General features: G+C 41.2%; 3 protein-coding genes across 3 annotated transcripts; 1 reads left to right on the top strand and 2 right to left on the bottom strand.

Moving 5' to 3' along the window:
* Window positions 1–3,830: 3,830 nt before the first annotated feature.
* On the top strand, window positions 3,831–7,458 carry MPHOSPH6 (M-phase phosphoprotein 6). Its single transcript, XM_010188180.1, has 4 exons — window positions 3,831–3,940; window positions 5,456–5,546; window positions 6,547–6,644; window positions 7,078–7,458. Exons 1-4 carry the CDS (start codon window positions 3,831–3,833, stop codon window positions 7,220–7,222), a joined length of 444 nt encoding a protein of 147 aa, XP_010186482.1. The 3' UTR covers window positions 7,223–7,458.
* Window positions 7,459–14,896: 7,438 nt separating this feature from the next.
* On the bottom strand, window positions 14,897–15,769 carry LOC104533194 (arylamine N-acetyltransferase, pineal gland isozyme NAT-10). The gene has a single exon (XM_010188179.1). It carries the CDS (start codon window positions 15,767–15,769, stop codon window positions 14,897–14,899), a length of 873 nt encoding a protein of 290 aa, XP_010186481.1.
* A 4,334-nt stretch (window positions 15,770–20,103) lies between these two features.
* Window positions 20,104–20,991, bottom strand: LOC104534016 (arylamine N-acetyltransferase, liver isozyme-like). The gene has a single exon (XM_010188178.1). The coding sequence runs from the start codon at window positions 20,989–20,991 to the stop codon at window positions 20,104–20,106; it is 888 nt and encodes a 295-aa protein (XP_010186480.1).
* Window positions 20,992–21,361: the final 370 nt, after the last annotated feature.

Genomic DNA, 21,361 nt, shown 5'->3' with positions numbered 1-21,361 from the left:
GCGGCGTGGTGAGGAGAGAGCGGCTGGGCCCAGCTGCGTGGGGGGCTGGGCGCGGCGCCTCGCCGCTGCCGGGGAGCTGCCCGCTGCTGTGAGCGGCCCCGGGACGGGAGGATGGGACCGCCGCCGGTCCCTGGCGCGTCTGTAGCGCCGCGTGAGTGCGCGAGCCTTGCCGTGAACGGATGGGGCGGCCTTCCGCCATGTTAGGTGGCCCTCCCCTGGTTAGGCCGTTTCTCCATCTTTACATCTGGGCACGCAGCGTCTGCACGAGTGTCTCCTACCGCCCCTCATTCACGTTTTAAAATAAATATTAATCGTTTGCCCTTTCACTCAGGCCTGCAGCTTTCTGAGCTGCTGCCTTACAGCTTCACTGGCAAGAGGTGCCTGCAAAAAGCTGTCACTGAAAACGGGGTTGTGTAAATGATGGGGCTATAAACTGCGGATGCTGGAGGGTTTGGTGCTGGAGAGCAACAGCAGAAGTGTAAAAGCAGCTTTTGGGCACCACTGGAGAGCCTTCTTGTTCCACCTAGTTTCTCTGCAGTTAGGTTGCTTCTCATGAATAAAAATGATAAGACTTCTTCCCCCATCACACACACGTTGAAATTAAAATAGTCATCTTGTTAGCTTTTCTTGAGGGAAGTTTCTAATCTTGGGAGGGGAATAAAGGGTCTTTTTTATTGTGTTCATCTCTTTGTTTGTTTACACTGATGGCTAATAAAACATGCCACCTGAATGGCAGTGTTTTCCCAACTCATAAATGCAGTGGCTGTTAGTAACATCGTGACATGCCTGTTACCCTTGGAACTGCAAATGTCATGTCAAGTCCAGTGTGAAATTAGCTTACTGGCTAATGGATTCAGCAGAGTATATTCTCCTGTGATTGATGGTTCTTTGTTGCTGGAAAACAACTGGAACAAGTTGCGTTGCCATTACCTTTTTAAAAAAAGTTAATATCCATTAAATTTTGATAACTGAATATGAAGGAGCCTTTGTGGCTTCTTGCCTGTGGTACTTTATTTAACCATTTTTTCCCCACCTGTTTATGTGGGACTATATTTCAGATGTTGGCTTCAGTTCAGTCTTCCACGTAAAGTGTACTCTGCAGTAGAATGGTGGGATATTTGCCTTAATTAACAGATGCTGCTAATGAACTAAAACTCATGAACAAAGGGAACAGAACACATCTTTCCTTGCTCTCGGAAGGGAGCAGATGTTGAGCTTAGTTAGCCAGCAGTGCATGATAGAGTAAGACTCCCATAACCCAGATTGCAGCTTCATTACTTTTTCTTATTTTTGTGTAATCCTCTCTTTTAAGGTGAAATTTCTGTTCCTGGCTTTTTGCCAGTTTATTGACCCCTTGGAGATTTGAAAAGCCAGTTTTTAGATTTTCTGCCTTGGAACACTGTGGAGAACGAGCCCATGAATGTGCTGCTCTGACATTTGCAGGTTTATAGTCCGGGCAGTAGTAACCAACTTTGAAGACAGAAGGAGGTTTTGGACAGGTCATATGCAGATCTTGTATTTAGTACTTTTTTTTTTTTTCCAGCAGATCTTCTTGTTTACAAATATTTTAATTAATCCTTTAGCAGCTGCCTCCGCAGGTACTGATAAGAAGTATTATCACAATTTGGCAGACAAGTGGAGGGGCACCCGGAGGTGATGTGGTCTGTGTTAGCGTTGTGAAGACCCTTTGTGCTAAGTGCCGGACCACATGTGCTCACACCTTCATGTTGAAGAATGGCTCATGCTTTTAGATCTTGCATCTTCTGATCCAGATCCCATTGCTTGGACAAACTAATCCAAGTAATGATGCTGTTACTGACTTACATACTCTGTGTCTACCACAGCGGGTATATTTTTAATTCATCCATGTGTGTTTACATTTTAGATAAATGTGGTCATGTATTTTTTATCCAGCTATTCCTGTAGTAATCTTTAGGAACGTAATCTTTAAAATGTAATCTGAAATGATTATTTAATTGGGTGCTTGTAGCAGAATTTTTCCTGTTGAAATATTTGACCGGCTAACCAATTTCCTTGAGCGATACGGCTTTCCACATGATAGATTCCCTTATTTTTCTCAAGAAGATACTACAGCTTTAATTGGAAAGCTTTGACACATTTTGGATTTGCTCAGAAAACAGAAGTCAGTTTTTCTTTCCTTAAAGATCTTGTACAAATGGATGCAAATAGAAATATAAATGGGAAATGAGACAGGAGCACTATGTTGGCTTTTACTCCAGGATCTGGTTTGTTTTGTTTGGGCATTTTCTAAAGACTAAAAAGGTGTGGAGTGTTTGTATATAAAACACTCATTACAGATGTATATTGCCTATATATTTTAAATAAGTTCAGTAATGGAGAATTTTTTGGGGTGGGAAGTGTTTTATGATTCCTTCTGGGGCTTTATCACCAGCCAAGCCCATCTTAACTGGGACCCAAACAATGTCCAAGTCTCTGCTAGTGTTCAAGAGACAGATGTGCCCCACTGGCACATGATCTGTCAGCCTGCAGGCTTATCTAAACACAAAAGTGATGCTGCATTAAATGAGAAGGGTAAAATTAGTTGATATAAAATTCCTCTGCTGCGTTGCACATACAGGTGTGCCACAAAGCTACTGGAGTACGTATAGACTGATACACTGATTTGCCTCAGGCTGGGAGTTACATGGGTATAAATGTATACTTCTACTCAAGATGGTTTCTGTAGACTGTGAGGGAGGTCCAAGCTCCTAGGAATGCAAGAATGTAACTGTTACTACTGTAAAATTTGAGGGGAGTTCTGGGTTTTTTGGTATGTTTGGTGAAATGGGTTAACATTGTTGATACTTAAATTGTGACTCAGTTCGGGCACCTGGCTTGAGACAAATGGAAAGAAAAGGCATGTTTCAAATAGGTGTGGACTGTAGTTTTGCACTCTCAGCAGTTTGTCACAGCCCATGGCAGATGTCTTCCTCTGCTGCCAGCTGTGAGAGAGGTTACTGTTCCTGTCTGTCTGTTCCCATCCTCTGCCAAAGATTATCACCGAGGAAGCCATTTACAGGAATGTCCCTGTATTAGGCAAAATCAGCAGTCTTACCCTAAACTAAATTATTGGTCTCAACAACCTTGCCAGCCTGTTCCTGCAGGGAGTTAACAGGTCCTTACACGTACTGCCTTGCTGGCACTTTGGTGGCTCATCGATGAGAACTTAAGAGCTGGTAACATCTTCCTTTAGCACTGCTGGATACAGAAGACTTCTTCTCGTAGCCTCAGGTTTTTTTCACTTCCAAAGGCAGGTTTTACAAGGCTGCAAATGCAAACAAGTTAATGTAATGAAATCTGAGAAAAGAAGATGATTGAAAGTATAGGTGCTGCAAAAAACAAGCAGTCTGTATGACCTAACTCTAGCTCTGAGCTCCAGTACTGTTTGTATGGGTGATGTTGGTTTCTGATATGCAGCAATAAGTTCAGCCTCATAATGTTCTCTTCAGCCTTTGCTGAAACATTAGGAACATCTTGGCAGGGTTATGGAGCAGTGACAACTCGGATGCATCGAAACTAACCAGGAAAGGTCTGTTCCTGTGTATGAAGTACAGACATGGCTGACTGTTGACTTCCAGTGGAAGGCTGTGATCAGCAGTTGTTTACTTTTCCATTGCCTCTTTGCCCAAACTTAGGCCAAACCCATAGAAAAATCACAAAAAGCATGTACTTTTTACATCAGCTGTTAATATATTTCTGTGTAATGGATTATTGTCATCATGCAGTTACTGCATGTTCAGCACATACAAATTATGCAAAAAACTGAATCTTTGTATTTATGTGTCTTTTTGCTTGTTTGTTTTTAGTTCATGCAAAGGAGTTTGGATTCACAAACTAAAAAACAACTAGAAGAGGAAGAAAAGAAGATAATTAGTGAAGAACACTGGTATCTTGATTTACCAGATCTAAAGGAGAAAGAGTAAGCTTGTACCGTTTTGTACTTCTTATCATTGGGTTGTTGTGGAGTGGGAGTAGAACACACATTTTTTTGCTGTAGACGAGGTGTTACTAATAACCAGTTAACAGAAGCAAAAACAGTGACAGACTGGTACTGCAGCTTTTTTATTTTTTATTTTTGGGGACATTCCCAAGGTTGCTTAGTGCAGTTTGACCTACTTTCGTTTCTTCTATGTATTGTTTTCTTTCACTCACACATTCTTCTAGATACATGCAATTAGTTTCTTTCAGGCAGGGACCAATTCACTGATTGCTGCTTTTTCCCTTCATTTGAAAAAAGGTTTGAAACCTTGTGTTAGTAAATTCAGCTCCAGTCCAGGACAGTTCTGTCTTGTTGAGTCTAACTCACTTAAAATCCTAGTTTTGGAATGGAAGAGATAATGGCAAAAATAAAGGAAGGCTTAGCTAACATGGAAGAAAATTTTTAGAAAGGTGCTTTAAATAGCAAGAGAACTGCTTTAAAAATTGCTTGATTTTTGTCCTTTCAAAAGAGGACAAAAGTTCCATTGAGGGAGAACGTACATTATTTTTTAAAAGCTGAGATCCAGGGAATTAGTTGCAGTTGAATAAGGTCATTGATAAACTATTCTCCATTACAGTCAGTGGGTATGACAAAAAGGTATTTGAGCTTCAGTTGCAGCAAGGAAGGTTCACACTGGACGTTGGGAGAACTTTTCTAACAGTGAGGCTATTGAAGCAGTGGAATGGATTGCCTTGGGAGACACTGGATTCTTCATCTTTGAAAGTCTTTTGACTTAGATGAACCTCTGCTGTTCATGGTACATGAACAGATCCTACCTCGGGGTAGGAGAATGAGCTTGATCTCTTCAGCCTAACTTCTAGGATCATAGGCATTTGTGTTACATAGGAGATGAAGAGAATGAGGGAAGAGGTGCATATATGTGCAAGGAAAAGAAGGATAGAACAATTCACAGAAGTACTTTTTGTATAACACGTGTATTATGAGCGCCTAAGGGTCATGTTTCTTTTCTCCATTCTCATTAAAAGAGGAAAAAAGTGGGGAGAAAGGGGAAACTTTCCTCTGCTGAACAGAGAATTGCACAGTGTTTTATGTCCTGACAGGCTTGGGTCTAACATCACAATGAAAAATTAATTAGAAGCTTTTCCTGCTATAGTAATGGCACCTGGAGAGTGATATTTGTGGTATTTTTATTCTGGCAAAAGCACTAATGTAGGCAGAATCATACCAGCAAAGAGTGTTTTTTGTCAGGAGAGTAAATTTTGCTTGTGGACCTAGCACAGCTTTACTGGCAAAATGTGTTCCTTTGCATTCCAAGCTCCTTGTATTTAAAGATTTATCAGAACAATTAAGCTTCAGAAAGTAGTCGATGGCTTAGAATACACTGTGGTTTTGTTTATTTGTGCAGGGGGAGGACAGTAAATGCTTTTTGCATTTGTTTAATTTGATTATTTTAAAGCGCACTGTTTGACAAATGCTGTTTGGGGTTTCATGCAGGAGCTTTATCATAGAAGAGAGGAGCTTTATGCCATGTGAGGATCTACTTTATGGCAGAATGTCCTTCAAAGGATTCAATCCAGAAATTGAGGTACCATTTAAATATTCTGGTTTGAGGTGGTCTTGCATTAGAATTGAACCCCTTGTGGCTGAGGATTTGAGCGATCACACGGCATGCAGCACCTTCCATAAATCCTTCTGTGTACAGGAAATCCCTGATTCAAACCAGAGTGGTGATCAGTGCAGTATCTGGTAAATAGGAGCTTTTTCTCTCTTTGTTTTGATGGTCAGACTCCTGCAGATTTTCCCTCCCTGAAGTGAGGAAACTGCCCCACATGCTGCTCCCCAAAACAGTCTCTTTTTCCTCTTGCCATTTAATTTAGAGTCCAATCCTACAAACATTCAGCCCTATTACACAACACTTGTGCAAGGGATTAACGTTCCAAAGTCAAAATCCTGCACAAGGGAGTCTTTAATTTCTTTCCGGCTTGATTCATGCTGATAGAACTACAATGAGATAGCAATCAAAACGTTACCGCTGAACTGAAGCAAGAGGTTGAAGGTGTAAAGACTAAGAGGTGTCCCCAAGGCTATGCAAGGTGATTTACTACGGCGTTCTTTCAATTATTTTGAACTTGCTCTCACTGTGACTTGGCATATTATTGCTTCATGTGTTTTACTAGTAGTTTATTCTAAATGCTTGCAGATATTTTTGCTGCTTAACAAAACCATTTCAAGGACAATGTGCTAACATCACAATGAAAAATTAATTATGATCTAATTCTCTGGTCTCCTGAAGATGTCTGGTGTGCCCTTGAGGATGTTTGAATGGTGCAACTCGCTGAAAACCCTGACTCTGTGTTGCCTCATTTCCCAGTGGCAAACTCTTGAGCTCAGCTTAGCAACAGGGAGTCATCTTGCCTTTTTTCTTCTTCATGAGTTTTGTAACAGAATGCTCTAGCCTGACCTAACAGCAAATAATTACTAGACTTGATTCTTACCTTTTGTACTTTTCTCCTACCAGTGAATTTCAGCATAGTTGCTATTGAGTCAGGGCTATGTGTTTAAGCTATTTCTTACCTCATTTTCAGAAGTTAATGATCCAAATGAACTCTAGGTGCAAGGAAGAAAAAGTTGAAGTGGATGATAAAATGGAGGCTGATGTGTCAGATGAAGAAATGGCCAGAAGGTAAGTTGTATTTTATGACATAATAAATAATAGCTACAAGTGCATTACTGCATTATGTGTGGGAAAATAAACCCAAAAAGCAAACAAAATAAAACCCACAACAGAATGTGGTACTTTACAGAACTGATTCTCCAGGAATTCAAGTGTGCATTCAGTGAAATCTCTCTCACTTTTAGGGGTCAAATATCTTGTAGGGGCTTTCTGCCCTTTGATATTCAGGTATTCCATGCTAATTCCTTCCTTGTTCCAGATTGCCAACAGACCCAAACTATTGGAATGAATAATAATAATAATGTAATAAGTGATCGTGTAGTACTTGTGCTTCTTAAGTGTCTGATGACTGGCTTTTTTTAGACCACTTAAATTGTTGATTAGATTTATGGTTTTCCGTATCATTTTAGTAGAAGCTCTAATTTTTTTTTTGTCTTTACAGATATGAAACATTAGTGGGAACAATAGGGAAGAGATTCTTGAGAAAAAGAGACCAGTGTGTACTCCAGGATGAAGATGAAGATGGGAATAGTAACACAATACCTAGCAAAAAGGCTAAGAAAAAGTTCTTAAAACCTCAGGATTAATGTCAACTGCAGCACTGGAGCTGTTAGAAATGTTATCTACCAAATACAGTACCACAAACTGGAGACTGTTGAGTTTTGGTATTTAATGTAAAGGATAGATTTGTGAATCTAAATCCGTTCTTGTTGAAATTTCTACCATCCACATGATGAACATTTTCTGAAGTGGATATGTGTATAACGGATGTCATACATCCTTTCCTCTCAGCAGCTTTTAATGTGTGGGACACTAATCCCATCGGTCTTCTTAAATGTTGTGCAAGACTAGGTCAAGTGTCACGTGCAGTTCAGAGCAACATTATTCACCAGTTATGATAAGGTCTGAAAGAAGTATTTGGAGTAAAGATGAGCCTTGTCCAACCCAGTGAGGCAGTTCAGCTTGCACTGCTTTTTTTTTTGTTTTGCTGAGAAAATGAAAACCTGTGCTGTCTTCCAATGGAAGCAGAAACATGGTGGGGTTGTGTTTTTACTGTGCTAAAAATAAGATGTGAAAGGAACAGATAAAAAATCCATTTTGTTGAATTTTACTTTCTGTAAAGCCTATTTAAAAATGAAGGGTTTGCAGTAAAATCTTATAGAGCAAGCCAAATATTGGGCAACGTTTACAGTTTGACACTTGAGCAGATTGTGAGTATTAATTTGTCTTCCAAAAGAAGTTTGCTAATCTTCTCTTTTTCAGTAAAAAAAATTCCATCTTATAATTATCTGCGTCTTGTCATAAAAGCGTAAGAACAGCTTCAGAAACATATTTGAAAGCTGAATAAAAACTGATGGTTTGTGATTAATGATTGTGGTTTAGCTTATTTAATGTAAAAAATGATGCTTAATACAATCTGATATAGGAAGTGAGCCTGTTTTGTGCTGACCACATGTCGTGGTTTAGGCCCAGCACTGAACACCACGATGCCCTAAAAAGGGCTAGTCAAAATAAGGACTGGGAGGGCTTCTCACCACTTAAGCAGGTCACAGGCAAAAGACAGACTCATCATAAGGAAATAAAAAACAAAACCATTTTAGTTTGTTACCAACGTCAGAGTAGAACAATGGGTGACACAACCAGATCTTAAAGTCAAAACACCTTCCCCCCACACCTCCCTTCTTCCCAGGCTCAGCTTTGTTCCTGGTTTCTTCACCTTCCCCCTGCCCCTTTTGCCTTGAGGCACACCATGTGCTCCTCAGGGGTAGGAAAACTCAGCCCAGTGTCTCTCTTTGCTTCCATGTGCCCACCCCCCTTTCCACAGGGGAAAAAGTCCTCCAAACTCCAATCTGGGTCTGCCCACAGCTGCAGTTTCCCTCACACACAAAACTGCTTCAGCCCAAGTCCACAAAGCTCGTCTGGGTCTGCCCACAGTCACAGTTCCCTCGCACACGAACTGCTCCAGCACACACTGCCCGGAGTCACGGCTTCTTCAGGGGCAGCCACTGCTCACATGGAGGGCCAGCCACTGCTCATGTGGCCGTGCTCCACCGGTGAACTCTACAGGCTGCAGGCAGTCGACCTGGCTCTCGCCATGGGTGGCAAAAGGGGAACCTGGGCTGTGCATCCTCCTCCTCCTCCCTCTCCTTTCTTTCCTTCAACTGACCTTGGTGTTCTTCAAAGTTGTTCTCCTCAGGCCCCACTCCTTTCTCCACTGCAGGTCTCTTCTGATGGTTCTGGAGTTCCCGTCTCTCTCTTTTTTTTGAGATGAAGCTGCAGCGGGGCTAAGCTTAGGTTGTGGTCGGGTCCAGCGAAGCCCAGCTGAGCAAGGCCGGGGCCGTGCCACTCGCACCTGGGGCCATGCTGGACAGGACCTGGACCAGAGAGCGAGACATGGCCTGCACCCCCTTTAAATACCTGAATTCGCAGGGGCACTGATTGGCTTGGCCCTGGTCAGAGGTGGGTCTGACAAAGGCAAAGGGGGAGCTTTTCAGGTGGCTTCTTAAAGGGCCATCTCCATAGCCCCATTACCAAAGACACAACCAAAAACCCCTCATAGAAAAACCAATACACCACAGATGTCCCCAAATATGAGTTGACTGCACTGACTACTTGTTTATCGTGTTGTGAAGCCTTCTGAAGTGACGTTGGGATGGAAACATCGTCGTGTCCTTTGGTCAGTCAGTGCTCTGGGCCCAGTGAAAAATGTCAGTGTGGGCTTATCTGAAATCACAGCAGTTTTCTGTGTCCTGGCTTTCAACAAGAAATATTTATTTTTATTACTTCATTTCCCCAGCTAGATGTCTGAGTTACTCATCCTTAATGCTCTCTGGAGAAAGAGGAGTTTGTTAAATTGAAGTAAGTGTTCATGAACACAAGAGGCTTTCCCCCCCCCACCACCTTTTTTAACAATTTAGTGAAGCAAGATACGAAACTCAATTGCATCAAGAGAGTGTGTTTCTGCTGTATTTTGTATGTGATAAATGAACTAAAACCTGTATATCAGAAGGACCTCATTAGATAGTCAAGATGAATCACACATGGAAAGAGAAATATACTTTAATCTAGTAAGGGGACCTTATACAGGTGGAAAGTCTGTGACTCATGGTCTGAGATCATTTTTTCTGAGCTAATTAAATGCTACTGGTTCAATTACTTAAAACTTGATCATGTATTATTGCTAGCTGAGAAGAAGTTAATGATGGCGAGACATTTTTCTTTGCATGGAAGACGGGACCTGAGCTAAGAAATGATTTATTGTTGGTCATCACAAGAAAAACTGAGAATGTATCCCATTATTCTTTCTTGCTTAGTAGTAGCAAAATTATTTCTCTCGTATCTGTACACATTTCTACATTCAATGGAGAATGGATTTCTGCATAGCTGTGCTGGATAGTTGAAGGGAAAGTGTGTTTTAGTGAACCACCAGCAGCCAGGAGATGTCACTGCAGTTGCACCCCTTGAGAGACTATGGATTGGAGAATGTTCCAGAGATGTCATATAAAGGAGCTTTTGGGTATTTTTGATGACAATTAAAGACTCAGATGAATGCCATGTGAAGTCTTCCTTGCCAAGGCCCTGTGCAGAGAGCTCTCTTACATTGCAGGGTCTTGTTGGAAGTAATTTTGTGTAAAAGGTGTTCTGCCATACATTGGTCCTAAATTTCATGTCATTTTTTGAGGGATGACTGGAAATGTGAATGGCATGGTGTGTGGGTAGGAGTGTGAGCAAACTCCAAACAGCTTTGTAGAAAATCCATAGATTTGGAATTTGGGAGCAGGGAAGGGTAGTGGTTCCGTTTCTTAAATGTGCCCAACACTAACTGTGAAAAAATGATAGATTTTGGGTTGTTGTGTTTAAATCAAATGTGTTGAGGGTGGCTACCAAGAAGATGGAGACTCCCTTTTCACTAGGAGTCAATGGAAAAGACAAGGGGCAATAGACACAAGTTGCTTCTGGAGATATTCCAACTGAACTCCAGAAGAGATTTTTTTACCATGAGATCAATCAGACATTGGAATAATCTATCAATGAGACATTGGAGTAATCAATGAGATACTGGAGTAATCTATCAATGAGATGCTGGAACAATCTCCCAGGGAAGTGGTGAATTCCCCTACACTGATCAGTTTTAAGAGTCAGCTTGACAGGGGCTGCCTCATCTCATTTAAATGATGCTTTTACCTCGAGAGGTTGGACTGGATGATCCTTGTGGTCCCTTCCAAAGTGGGAATCTTTGGTTCTCTGAAATCTGGGTGCTCTGCTATTCATGTTTAGGTGATGGCTAGGTGAGCTATTAAAATGCTACAGTAAGACAAACTACTCATTTTTAGCACAATCTTTGATTCATGGGGAGTTTTTTTAACTTTTAAAGTTTATTTAAAAGCACCATTCGTAGTGCATTATTATGAGCAAGACAAAACTAAAAATCAGCTCTAAGTGACTTCTAAAATCTACTTTAATTGCCCAAAGTTGCAAACAGGCATTTTATCATGGTCTTTTCTGAATATATTTTCTGTCTATATTTTCAACCTTATAAATGCATACATAGTATGTATGTATGTGTTTTAAGTCTGGCTCTAGCTTTGTAGCCAGGCTAGAAACATTCTGCTGTGTAAAATCTGTGCTTGACCTCCTCTTGATGGAGGTGTAAGGGTAGTGGTGAAATACTAGTAAAGTGAGACCTGTGTTAATTCAGACTTTCTTGGCTCTGACACAGTCTCTAATGTGGATGCATTTTCATGTGCAACTTCCCGAGCTGTACAACTTTCCCATGTGGTTGTGCTTCTAAATGAAAAGCGTTTTCTTTTTTGAGAACAAGAGCAAGTTGATACAGGTAGTAAGCATTTTTGTTACAGAAAATGGCTACTTGCAACATGTAGCAGGTGAAGTGTTACCAGACACCCGAAGTGTCAGTGCCTGTTGCACTGAGGTGCCTTTGAAGCGAGCAAGCAAGGTGTGGATCGCAGTCGTTGCTCAGTGACAGCTCCATGTGAAGTTCACACAAGTCTGCTGTGAGGTGAGGGTTTGTGCCTCCCTTCGACAAGCTGACTGTTTATTTCTGTAGTTGCTGCTGGTGTTGGAAGCACTGAACAACTCCCTCTTTCTTGCTGATGTTTCTCGTTCAGTCACTTTTATTCTGCTTAGTGTTGGATCTTGGGAAGTCCAGGACCAGAGTCCAAGTGAAGTGTGCCATCCTGTATCCTCTCTTTAGTAATGCATGAGCTGATTAAACTTTGGTTCTCTGGGGAGGGGGGAGGATGTTTAGTGGTGCTGTGGAGTTTGAACTGTGTTCCTTCTGTTATGTGCCTTGTTTTCTAATAAGACACTCCATTATACAATTGTACAGTCGTGGACGGCTGTCATTGCCATTGGGTATTGTGTGTGTGTGTAGTGGGCAGGTGGGGGAGAATTCTGGGACTTAATCCAGCATTCACACTGAAAAAGAAATTGTCTTGCCTGTCTGCTGACTGGAATACCATACTTTTCAATTGTATTTGGAATTAGACAAGTCTTAGGTGGGGGGTTCCGACCATTTGTTCTGCTTCATTTCAACAGTCAACAACTAAAACTGCACAATAGCTTAGGCTTTCATTAAACCTTTCCTAGGGAGTGTTAATAAAGCGTAGTGGTAGTGAAGGACGTTGCACATCCTTCTGTTTTCCTTCTGCATGTCAATGCAAGTTTCTCTGAGAGCTGATGCTTTAAGGACTTGGTTGTTTCTTTTCATTTTAGGCTGAGAGAGCATCGCCTTCTACAATACATTGCCTTGCTAATGGAACCCTTCATGAGACCTCTGGGTTGGTTTGGGTTTGTTTGCTGTTATACTATTCTCATCTCAAACCTTTGATGCATTTTGGGTCTGGCACTCACTCCTCATTGACCTGCTTTCATCAGTTGTTCTTTTGGTTAAGCTGTGAAACTGTTCCTCAGCTGTAGTGTTGACATTTCTTCATGCAATTTGAGGTTGCACAGTGAGGACCTGGTTACAATTGTCACACTGAGAGGAAAAATCCCACTCAGAGTGGTTATCAATGATGGAGTCAGGGAGATGGTTGCAGCTTCAGATGTTGGAGCCCCATAGATTTTTAGTAACTGAACAGTAGAAAGGGCTTATCTGGGTTGAGACCCATCACTGCAGGCACGGTCAAAAATGCTGATAGGAGTCCATAGACCTCTGCCCAAGAAACCCTTGCGCACCATAACCTGAGCAATTACCTGGGAGCAACAGAAGGAATGTCTCGAGAAGTATGGAGGCAAAATAACCTGTCTGATATTGGCTGTCCTCAAGACAAGAGGCAGCAGCACCAGAAAGCAAGTGTAGTTCATTGTGTAGAGAAATAGGGTTTGGTGACCTGGGTGACTGCAGATGGGAATTTCTGTCAGCTAGAATGGAGGTGGTGAGAGTTTTGAAGCTCATAATGTTCCTTGGGGTCTTGGGGAACACCTCAGTTTGATCAATCATTTAGAAAGGGGTAAAAACCTTTATAAAGTGTGAGAGAATAATATAAACACCAATTAGAGAACAGAGTCCTTAGTTCTGCTATTTATAGAAAAACTGCATTCCCACCCCAGTAATATCTTTCCGTGTCCCCTGTTGTCTCCTGCTCGGCCCTCGATTCCTCATCCCCATGCACGTCCATGTGCGCCCAGGCCATCGGCTGCCATCACGGGCGATCAGTGCCACGATCCTCAGCCCAGCAGAGGAGGTGACTACTGAAGCTCCTCTTTGGTGATGGTTTCCTGCTTAGCCTACGAGCTCATTTTTCAGGAACATGTAGGAACTTACCATCTCCAGCATTGCTGTCAGATTTGTTCAGTACTGTCCTGTTTGGTTCAGGAAGTTTGCGCTGGGGAGGGTTGACCAGGAGATCAACAGCATGATGGAGCAGGCCTCAGCTACTTTGCAAATGGTGTGTACAGGAGTCATGCAGCTGGGGGGCCAGAGCCTGTATTTACAGCAATGCTTTATGGTTTTATTGTCCTCTATTTATTTTCAGGTGTACATTTACAGCATTTTTGAGATTTATGGTAAGATGATGCCTTTGAGGAAAAATATACACTATCAACATTTGACTAATACTTAGGATTATCATAGATTGGGCAGAAGAGTATTTTTCAGTGTCACTGCTATTTTTAAATGTATTTCAGAATATTTCCCCTTTCTGAGTGGTTTTCATTTTTTGGGTTTTTTGGGAAAAAAATAGAGAAATGTGATTGTGAAATAATTCTAAAGAAAGATTCCTTTAGGTTTACTTGGCTTATTGTTTTTTTTCACTTTGATATAAATGAATGAACTCACTTGTGACACTGAAGCTCCTGTGCTAGGTGGTACTCGTTCAGAAGAGCTGTATGGACTCCTCCATTTGCTGTACACAAAGAGGGCAAAATTAAGAGTATAGTGGGGTTAGCTTCATTGTTCTACCTTTCAATGCACATAACTTGCAATGCTAGAAATAGAAAATTTGTTGCCTTTTTGGGAAAGAAATCAATCTAAGCTAGTTGGGATGTGTAAGCTCCATTCACCCTTTATAGGATGGTTACTTCTCAGAAGCAAAGCTTGTAGGTATCTCAGAGCCCATCAGCCACAGTAATGCTGCAATATATAGCATCTGTATCACCAGAAAATACATAGGTACCAAAAATTCTTTGGGCAGTTTGCTGCTGCAGTGACAAAAGGAATGCACATGATGATAATTTTAATTTTGAACTATGTTTTGTCTAAGGATGACGGTGAAAGAATTATGCCTCCTAATGCTCTTTTCAAAGATGACATTGTTTTGCTTGTATTAAAGGTAGAGAAATAAGAAGAGCTGTAAGCAGTTAGATCTTGTGAAAAATGAAGTTTTAAATGTGTACTTCATTGTCTAAAAGCTCACAGATGACTTCTCCCTATAATAACCCTAGAAAATGTGTTGGCAACATATCACAATTAATAATCCATACTCCTATTTCTGTGTGATAGACACTTGGAAATTCCCCAGACATATTTATTACACAAGTTTACAACCAGATTCAAATCAGATCCTACAGTTGTGCCAAAAATTGAACTGCAGTCATCTCACAGCAAATAATTTTGTCTACCTGACTGAAAAGTCTTAAATTCCCAGTTTTTCCCAGAGTGAAATTAACTTTAATCTGTTATTAATATATTTTTGCTTTAATCTCCTGCAAAAAATCCCATAATTTTACAGTAGCGATTGCAGAGACACCAGAAGGTTCTGTACATATGTAGCATTATTGTAGGTTTTTCTGATCATCTAGATAGTGTAAAATCCTTTTATATTAATTGGGACAAGTTTTCTATCTAGGGTTATGTTGAATTTCTCTTTGAGGGTTTTTTCAACCTCTTCATCTTCCAGAATTATGAATTCCACCAGATCCATATTTTCTTTGTAGTTGTATGTGGTCTCAGTGAGTGTCCACCCAATCAGTGCTCGAAAGCCATCGGTGGTCTGGAGGGTACAGATGGACTTCTTTGTGAAGAGGGAATCTGGAGAGTTCTGAAGGTATGTGCACTGGAAACGGAAATCTTCTACTGTTCGGGGCTCGAGACTGAACATATAAACTTTCCGACACTCTTTTTTCTCCAGAAGATCAGAATTAGAGAAATTTTGATTGGGGATATATTGTTTCCGTCTCATTTTCTCAAGGTACCAGATGGCATTTTTTTCCGTGAAGCGAAAGACGCCAGGAGCCTGGGGCTGGTCTTTCCCCGACACAAGCTCCATCGGTTGCCACATCTGGTACGATACACCAAAGCCTCCATCAACAATATAGGCTTTGCCATCAATGATGACCTTCACAAGAAGGTGGGTCATGATGCTGGCGTAGGTGTTCTGATGTGGATTGAACACATATGCTCCCAGAAAACTGGTGTCGTAGCCCAGGCGCGTCAGGACCCAGCCCAACAGCTGGTTGTTCTCCATGCACCAGCCCCCACGCTTCCTCTGCACAATTTTGTTATAGACGTGCTCCAGCTCCAAAGTAATTTTCTCCCCGCAATGGATGCTGAGGTTTTCAAAGGGAACAGCACGGATGTGGTGCTGGAATATATCAGTTAATGTTTCCAAATCTTGTTTTTCAAGGGAACCTTTATAACCAGTTCTTGCAAAATACTCTTCTAGGTTCATGTCTCCTGTAACAGAAGGAAATGCGGTTCGGTTTTGCTTCTTTACATCAGTGATTTACAACACTGCGAAAAACTGCCCAGGCTGCTGCCAGCCAAGATGCTTTAACCTACTGAACCCCATTGGAGCAGTTTTTAAAGGTAACCTGTATTCCTATCAAGCAGTTCCCAGAGCAGAGCAGCATCTGTGAGGGTTTGCTTTTTGTCTTAGAGTCATCCCTATGACAGACAGCTGATGCAATTTTGGCTTGATACATGGTGGCTGCGTAACAGGGATTTGCTGTGTTTGCGTTGGAACAGCAGGGTTAGGAGGAAATGTAAGACCACACCAGGGAGTGTTTAGGAGGTTTCATGAAAACCGGTCTAACCCCACTGTTCAGTGCAAAGAGCGTCAGTGGAGGAAGCAGTGTCCTCTGCCAGGTGGAGGGAGGATAGTTTCACCAGGATTCACATGTTCTTTTCATGCGTGTGCCACTGATTCACATGGTGGTAGATGAACTGTTCATTTGGTACATGTCACTCTTTTACCACTTACAGAAAGTGACAGTGATACTTCCTGCACGTTTTGTAGTGTCAAGTTTTATTCAGATAATTATAGGTGAAAAAAAATCTCTCACAGACCACCAAGTGTCTTGTCTGCTCTGAGTGCTGCACAAACTCATTTTGGCATTGGAGTAATGAATCTGAATGGAGGCAAATGAGCTAAACGGCAAAGAGCACATCTCTCTTCCCCACTGTGCCCGGCATCTCACAGGGTGCCATGAAAATGGACAAGGGCTGCTTTAAATCTCTCTAGACTTGTCCTTCCTCAAAATTCACTTTAACTCTTCCAGAGGAAGCATAACTGAGAATCACTGGAGCCTCGTACAGTGCCTCTGGCAGTGCTCGCCTCCTGGCCCGCCCTTGTCAGACTCCTCATGAACACGATTGCTGGAGAAGGAACTATGCAACTTATTTTCTGCCTTCTAACACCAGGGGAAGTCACGCATAGTCACCTGCCTTTGGCAATGGCCCATCGCAATCTGCTGGCCACCATCGTGAGCTGGATGCTCTGTAGGTATCTGATAGATGACTGTTTGTAAAATATACTATGGATCGTCTGCTTCTGTATGGAGCTAGGCACAAAATGTTTTGAATGCTTAAACATTTGCAAAGCAAGCAATATGTTTCAGCAGCCTAGGGTTACTGCAAATATTTAGCATCTTGACAACCCACAAAGCTACTTGGAAATCTTTTGTGCATATGGTAAGCTGAGGTTTAGGCACTTAATATTAGCGACTCAGGAAGACTATTGTATTCAGATAAATTCAGCAGTGAACCATTGAATGTTTACTGCAAACCAGAATTTCTAAAGATGATTTTCAGTGACAGATTTGTGATGTGCATATACATGGTGTAGAAGCAGCTGTCCAAAGTGAATGGGGAGCCCTATCAAAATCCCTGTATTATCCTCTGTGGAAAGGAATTTAGCTTCCAGTGATATTTAAGTGTATTGTTGGAGGATATTCTCAGTGTAATATTTGTTAAGTAGAACATAGGACTTTGGCACTTTTTTGATTTGCAGAATGCGAGTCTATCCAATCCTACGCGCTCAAATTGTGAACGCTGAAGACCTCACACCAGTGTAAAGCTGCCTCTCAAGTTTGTATTATTTGTAATTTCCCCCTGCAGCTCCATAACATGATTGATCATCATTAGATCTTGACTGTAGGAGATGAAAGCTACCGTTCTTTTGAATTGTGAGCAGATCAGATGAAAAGCTAGATACTGAAATGGTAGTCCCACAGATGAATAATGCGGAGAAAAACACCAGCCAAAGAACTTTAAAGAAGTATTTCTAAATGTGCAAATGAAGGTGTTCAGGCAAAAATATTCCCTACCAAGACTATACATGCTATCAGCTATTTCACTGTTAAAATACATTATCAGTTTACTTTTATCATGATTCATCAGCATATGGACTTTCTGGGGTATGCAAACCACAGTTTCTAATTTCATTTTTTAAGTTGTTTTTAAAGGACTGTAATTTTATTCCCATACAGCAGAACCTATTGATTATTAGATTGCTTTTTTGCATGCTTTGCATTTGCAATGTTTTTAATTAAGGTTAAAAAATCTAAAAGAATAACTTCCAACATCAGGCTTTAGTTCTAAATTTACACCTACTTCTGTATCTAAAGAAAATCATCTCTCTCATAGTCAGGTTAATGTCCTCCTGAAGAGCAGATAGACAGAAGAATTCAAATTGTAGTATCATTGTTTTGCCCTCTTTAAGAACCCATGTTTAGCAGGCAATATTTTTAGCTCTACATCCACACATTTTATAACATTTTTCCTGAAGAGAATGCTGCCCATGACCTTTACTGTCATAAATAAACAGTTTTTTCTTTTTGCTTGGGTTTTTTTTTTTGAGGTTTTTAAGAAAATAAGCTTACCTCTTAAAATAGCGTTATTTATTTATTGATGTTTTCAGCTTCTGGGTTTATTACTGGGGCAGCAGTCAGTAGGGCCAGGAGTGGATACAAATTGCGAGGGTTGGCTTCCTCTCTAAGGTCTGTTGGCCCTCACTCTTGGATCTTAAATGCCAAGAAAGGGCAGAGTCCACCCAAAATAAATGCACATTTTTGGACTTCACTGATCCATGAGCAAATTAAACTTTGTTTCTTCTCTATTAGTAGATGTTTGTGCTGTCCCCTGGTTAAGACCAGACTGAACTTGTTTTCCATGTAAAATAATTACAGTAGACAGTTGCAAACGGCTCTGTAATTTTTTAATTAAATTATTGTCATTTTGCAAGCCAGCACTTTACGGTGGAGGACAGTCATCTGCTTCCTTGTGGGTGCACTGGATTGCCACAGTATTGCAGGCTGTGTTTTCCCAGGCTCCACGGGTGAACAGAAGGACCCTTCTTTGCTCGCAAAGGAACATTCTTGGTCTGTTCAAAGCTCCCACTGCAGCAGGTAGTTATTTTTGAGCCGCCACACCTAACAGATGCCATGACAAATATTTATTTGCACAAAGTAATGCATTTCCTCACTAAAACTTTGCCTTCTGCATCTTCGAAGCGTTGCAGGGCTGGTTACTTCATTCTCTCCCTGTCAGTCATGTCTCCTCTTAATCTGATGGAGGTGGAAAGTCGGAGGACCCTTTTGGGAAGGCAAAGAGCCATTAGACAGCATCTGGGAAAGTACCTGGGGTCTATGCATATCAAGTGCCCCATGAGTCTGCATGGTTGACTAACACAAGCATCAAAGTCATCTTCTCGGGCGAGGACCGATGCTCTTCTGTCACCCTCTTTCATGACACATCTTGTCGCAGGTACCGTGAAGCAAAAAGGCTGTTGTGTTAAATGTAACGTGCTGTGAGACCGCACTGGCAGCATGTCCTCGCTTCCCTATGTTTTCTTTCACATCTGCAGTATTACTTACTTAATCTAGCTTTTCTGTGGAATACTGTTTGTAATAAGTATGGAGTTTTATCTATAACACTGTTGTGCCTGCTTGACATCGCATGAAGGTTAGGTCCCAAAAATTTACATTATAGTTTGCAAAGGTTGATCTAACTTTGATTGCTCCCATTTTTGATACCAAAAGCCTGGTTTTAACACCTGTTGCATCATCTCAGCTTCTGTTGATTTTGTTTCAATTTCAGGGACACAGAAAAATCAGGCTCAGAAAAAATGGACACTCAAAATTAGAGAGCTTTTGGGGTTTTTTAAGTGTCTTGCATACATAGTTCGCTCTAGGTCTATTTCTGGTAAGGAAATAGGACTCGAGTCTTTCAACTTATGTCATCATAAGCTAATCAGCACCTAATAGTGGCTGGTTTTGATAAAGTCTTAACCTTTCTCTTTTTTTATGAGGGCCAGCAGCCAAATTCAACTTTCTATTTCGAACTGTTAATGGTAGAAAATAATTTGCAAAACTCTGTTGAGGAGAAGATTGGAAATAATACCTAAAAAGGTTAGAGGTCTTTTGTGTAAAATGGTAACACAGCTTCTTCTCCTTCTGTATTGTTTTGTTCTCCTTTGCCACAAAATATATCTGAAATAAAATGGGATCCAGAGAGGTGGAACATAATGTTATGGAGTCAAGAAGCAATTTCCATATAAGCAAATTAGAAGTAGTAAAATGTCTCAGTTTCTAAAGAAGAAGAAGCTCAACAAAAAATATGCAATCATTATATGTAGTTAATTAGCAATGTACTTGAATTTACCAAGTTTTGTGTTCATCTGACTAGCTCAACTTTAGAATAAGATTAAAGTTATTAATGGTAATTTTAGAACTTGTTATAGTGGATATTTAAAGATATAAAGATATTTAAAGCACAGCGTTAGAATTAGATTGTATCCACTAAATTAGGCGGCAAGCCACGAACATTTACTGGTACAAGTTTATTCTCCAGCACTATCCCGAATTTTTCTTTCAGTGTCTTCTCAACCTCTTCATCTGTAAGAGTTGTGATGTGCACCAGGTCCAGGTCCTCCATGTGATTATACTTCATCTCAGTGAAGGTCCATCCAACTAAGGCATAAAGCCCTTCAGTGGTCTGGAGACTGCAGATTGACTTCTTCTGGAGGATGTTATCTGGAGACACTTGTAGGTATGCGTTTAGCTCTTGAAAGTCATTTATATGTCGTGGCTTGAGAGTGAATCTATGTATTTTTCTGATATTCCCCAGTTCTGGAGTATGAGTGAAAGGGACACTTTGCTCAGAAATGTAATGCTTCCTTTTTACTTTCTCAAAGTACCAAGTGCCGTTATCTTCCATGAAGCGGAAGATGCCGGGGACCTGGAGTTGATCCTTCCCAGAAATCAACATCAATGGCTGCCATGCCTGGTAGGCACCGCCAAAACCGGCATCAATTATGTAGGAATTTCCCTCGATCACCACCTTCAGTAGGATATGATTAATCTCAGCAGTGTATGCCTTCTTGGCAGGCTCATAACTATTTCCTCCGAGAATACAGACGTCATACCCAATTTCTTGCAAGGCCCAAAATAAAAGGTGGTTGGTTTCCAGGCACCATCCACCACGTCTCTTTCGCACAATCTTATCATAAGTAGATTGTAAATCCAGTTTGATGGTTTCCCCGCAATGCATGCTGAGGTTTTCAAAAGGAATCGCCTGGATGTGATGCTGGAAGATGACTGTTAAGGTTTGCAAGTCTGCTTCCTTATGGGACTTGTCATAAGAAATTCTGGCAAAATACTCTTGAATGTTCATTTTGCCTGTGTGAGCAGAAAAACAGCCAGTTATTGTTGTGTAGCTTTCAAGGTGTTTACTCCTGTTTCTGTTGCACAGGTTAACCAGTCTGCAGATGTAGCCTAGGCTGTTTTATTGAGAATGGGAAAGAAACCTGTGCCCTTGATAGGAGATGAATGCAGGCTAGACCTGCCTGGGTCTTCTGTATTTCTCAAAAAAACAGATGAGGATAGGAGCAGGTGACAATTATACTTTCTCTGATGTTGCCTTCAAGCCAGGTGGATGTCTTTCCTTTGGGAAGACACAGCATGTGGCACAACAGAGTCTCCGGCCCTGGACAAGGGTCACGCGTGACAAAAAAAATCATAAAACTGACAAACAACAGATTTGC

The sequence above is a fragment of the Mesitornis unicolor genome, unplaced genomic scaffold, assembly GCF_000695765.1.
Source record: "Mesitornis unicolor isolate BGI_N332 unplaced genomic scaffold, ASM69576v1 scaffold5877, whole genome shotgun sequence".
Classification (NCBI taxonomy): domain Eukaryota; kingdom Metazoa; phylum Chordata; class Aves; order Mesitornithiformes; family Mesitornithidae; genus Mesitornis; species Mesitornis unicolor.
Note: the sequence above shows the minus strand (reverse complement) of the source record. Positions and strands in the feature narration are given on the sequence as shown.